Source organism: Condylura cristata, unplaced genomic scaffold (assembly GCF_000260355.1).
Source record: "Condylura cristata isolate star-nosed mole 26May11 unplaced genomic scaffold, ConCri1.0 scaffold00041, whole genome shotgun sequence".
Taxonomy (NCBI): Eukaryota; Metazoa; Chordata; class Mammalia; order Eulipotyphla; family Talpidae; genus Condylura; species Condylura cristata.
The window spans coordinates 6,550,741-6,553,553 of NW_004567142.1; the positions used below are offsets into that span (position 1 = coordinate 6,550,741).

Consider the following 2,813-nt stretch of genomic DNA (forward strand, 5'->3'; position numbering starts at 1 on the left):
CTTCTCCCACCCGGGTCCCTCAGCAGTTAAAGCAAGTAAGTTCCCACCACCTCCAACCCATCCCTCCCCTCCAGGGTTGAAAAGAGGCGTCTGCGTAAAGATCAACCATTTTCCGGAGGACACGGACTACGACCATGACAGCGCGGAGTATCTGCTCCGTACGTGGGGGTGCCGGGACAGAACTGGGGGGCTGCAGAACTTGGGGGGGTGGAGAAGGGGTTGGGCCCGGAACCCAGATCGACGTGCAAAGATGAGTTTGCCAGCCAATGACGTCTAGACACTGAGATCCTCTGGTCCCCGATTGGCTCAGTGCTCCCTTTCCCGCCCCCTCCTCTCACCTTGGGGCGGGCCGAGGGGGGGAATCCCCGACGCTGATTGGCGGCGTTTTGCTCTCTCGCGCGCTCGCTTGCCACTTGGCGCTGTGACTGGTTGTCCATTCCCGGGCAGTGATTGGCCCTTGCGCCCTGGAGCGGTGAGGCAATCTGCGGCGGGGATTGGCCACGTTGAGGAGCCGGCTGGGAAAGCCTGCGGTGTGATTGGTCGCTACCTCGAGAACGCGGCAAACCCAGACTTATGATTGGCTGCGACCTCAGCCCGGCTCAGAAATCGCGAAATCCGGTTGCCTGGGGTCTGGAGGTTGATGGAGAGGACTGCAGAGAGGGAGAGTGGAAGACAAAGAGAGCGGGGAGGGAGCGAGGGGGGAGAGGGAGCAGAGGAGCAGGGCAAGAGGGGAAACCAAGGGGGGGGCGTAGGTAGACGAAGGGGGGTGACGGGAGAGGAGAGCGAGGCTGGGAGGGAGACCTGTGGCTGGAGAGGAAGCCAGGCAGAAGAGGAGGGAGCTTAACACACTTGCTAGAAGGAGGAATCGGGAAAGGAAAGATGCAGAAGCAGGAGAGGCGCAGGGAAGAAGCGTGCGAGGAGCGGAGAGGGAAGCCCCGGGACCACAGGGAAGCAGAGTTCAGCGGGAAAGGGGAGGAGAGATTTAGAGAAACCACTTGTGGGGGGCGGGGTGGGGGAGGGCGGGTATGCCAACCGAGGAAGAAGGAACAGGTTGGCGAAAAGAAACAGGAGTTCAGGCCGGAAACAAACTGTAAAGGAGAATGAAGCAGAGACAAAGTAGCCAAAACCTCGCCAGAGCGGGACAGCTGGAGAGGCAGCGCGCGGCCGGAGGCGCGGGGGCGCAGCAGCCCGCTAACCCGGAGTCCCCTCCCCTGCTCTTGTGCCTCGCAGGAGTCGTCCGGGCTTCCAGCATCTTCCCCATCCTCAGCGCCATCCTGCTGCTGCTCGGGGGAGTGTGTGTGGCGGCCTCCCGGGTCTACAAGTCCAAGCGGAACATTATTCTGGGTGCAGGGATCCTGTTCGTGGCAGCAGGTGAGAGGCAGAGGGAGGGGCGGCCGGCGGGAGCTGCCCACCCGCGCGCACACAGCCACCCTGCCCCAGGCGCCCCCTGGGGCCCGAAGCCTTCCTAGGCTTCTCCCAAGCTCCATCGCCACCCGCTGGGCAAGGTAGGTGTAGCCTGTGCGTCCTCTTTGGGACCGAGGTCCAGCGGGAGAGCTGGGACTCCCGGGGGCTGGGGTTAAGAAACCCCAGGTCCAGCTCAAGGAAGAGGGTGGAGCCTTGAGACCAGAAACTAGCCAGGGGGGCTTTGGAGAGCGCAGAGTTGACCTGCGCTAGGGAGGGACCGCGCAGGCTCAGGTGGCTCCTGGAAGGAGCAGGTCCTGGCACCAACTTCGGCTGGGATTTAGAGCAGAAGGGAGAGTTACAACTAGGTTGGCATGGCCGGAAGGAGCTTGTCCTCTAGGGCCAGAGGCCTGCAGTCAGGGAGCAGCGCTTGGGACCTGGGGAGGGCCGGGTTTACCACGTAAAGGGCGGAGGCAGGCCAGTCAGCGTCTAACCTGGACGGACACTCAGGCCCGCATCTTGTCGTCAGGGGTGAAGTTTGGACCGATCGATCAGGCTAAGGCCTGGATCAGCTGGGTGGGGGACAGGGCAGACCAGTGAAGGGGGGCTGGTGGGGTTTCAGCCCTCTGGGGCTGGGGCCCAGACTAGCGAGGACAGAACCTGGACCAGGAGGAGTTTAGACCCGGGCCGGCCTTTGCCTGGACAGCTTGGGGCTGGGGTGGGGCGGGGACGGCTGGGGGAGTTTAGATCACTTGGGGCTACCTTGGGCCCTCTTTTGGTGGGGTGGAGCTTAGACCAGTGGTGGGCGGGGCCTCGGCCTGCAGAGGAGGGGTGTATACCTGGAGCGAGCCCTGGACCGTATGGGCCTTGGGGGTGCAGTTCAGACTCTGGGGACCGGGCTCAGCCACCAGCGCCCTGGCTTGGCTTTGGGAGGCGAAGGGGGCGCCTGGACCCCCTTGTGGGCGGTAGGGAAACCAGGTAGGGTTGGGGCCTGGGCGCGCGCCCCGGGGATCGAGGCTCCTGTCTGACCGTCCCCGCCCAGGCCTGAGCAACATCATTGGCGTGATCGTGTACATCTCGGCCAACGCGGGCGAGCCGGGCCCGAAGCGGGACGAGGAGAAGAAGAACCACTACTCGTACGGCTGGTCCTTCTACTTCGGCGGGCTGTCGTTCATCCTGGCCGAGGTCATCGGCGTGCTGGCCGTCAACATCTACATCGAGCGCAGCCGCGAGGCGCACTGCCAGTCTCGCTCGGACCTGCTCAAGGCCGGCGGGGGCGCGGGCGGCAGTGGCGGGAGCGGCCCCTCGGCCATCCTCCGTCTGCCCAGTTACCGCTTCCGCTACCGCCGCCGCTCCCGCTCTAGCTCCCGCTCCAGCGAGCCGTCGCCGTCGCGGGACGCGTCTCCCGGCGG

The 2,813-nt window shown here is 64.7% G+C and overlaps 1 protein-coding gene across 1 annotated transcript in view; it reads left to right on the top strand.

Annotated features, from left to right (window-relative positions):
* CACNG8 (calcium channel, voltage-dependent, gamma subunit 8) overlaps positions 1–2,813 on the top strand; it is a 15,551-nt gene that overhangs the window by 10,687 nt on the left and 2,051 nt on the right. Inside the window, exons 3-5 of the mRNA XM_012733544.1 lie at positions 75–158; positions 1,231–1,371; positions 2,444–2,809. Of these exons, the coding sequence (XP_012588998.1) occupies positions 75–158; positions 1,231–1,371; positions 2,444–2,809 (591 nt within the window). The remainder of the gene's footprint in view (positions 1–74; positions 159–1,230; positions 1,372–2,443; positions 2,810–2,813) is intronic.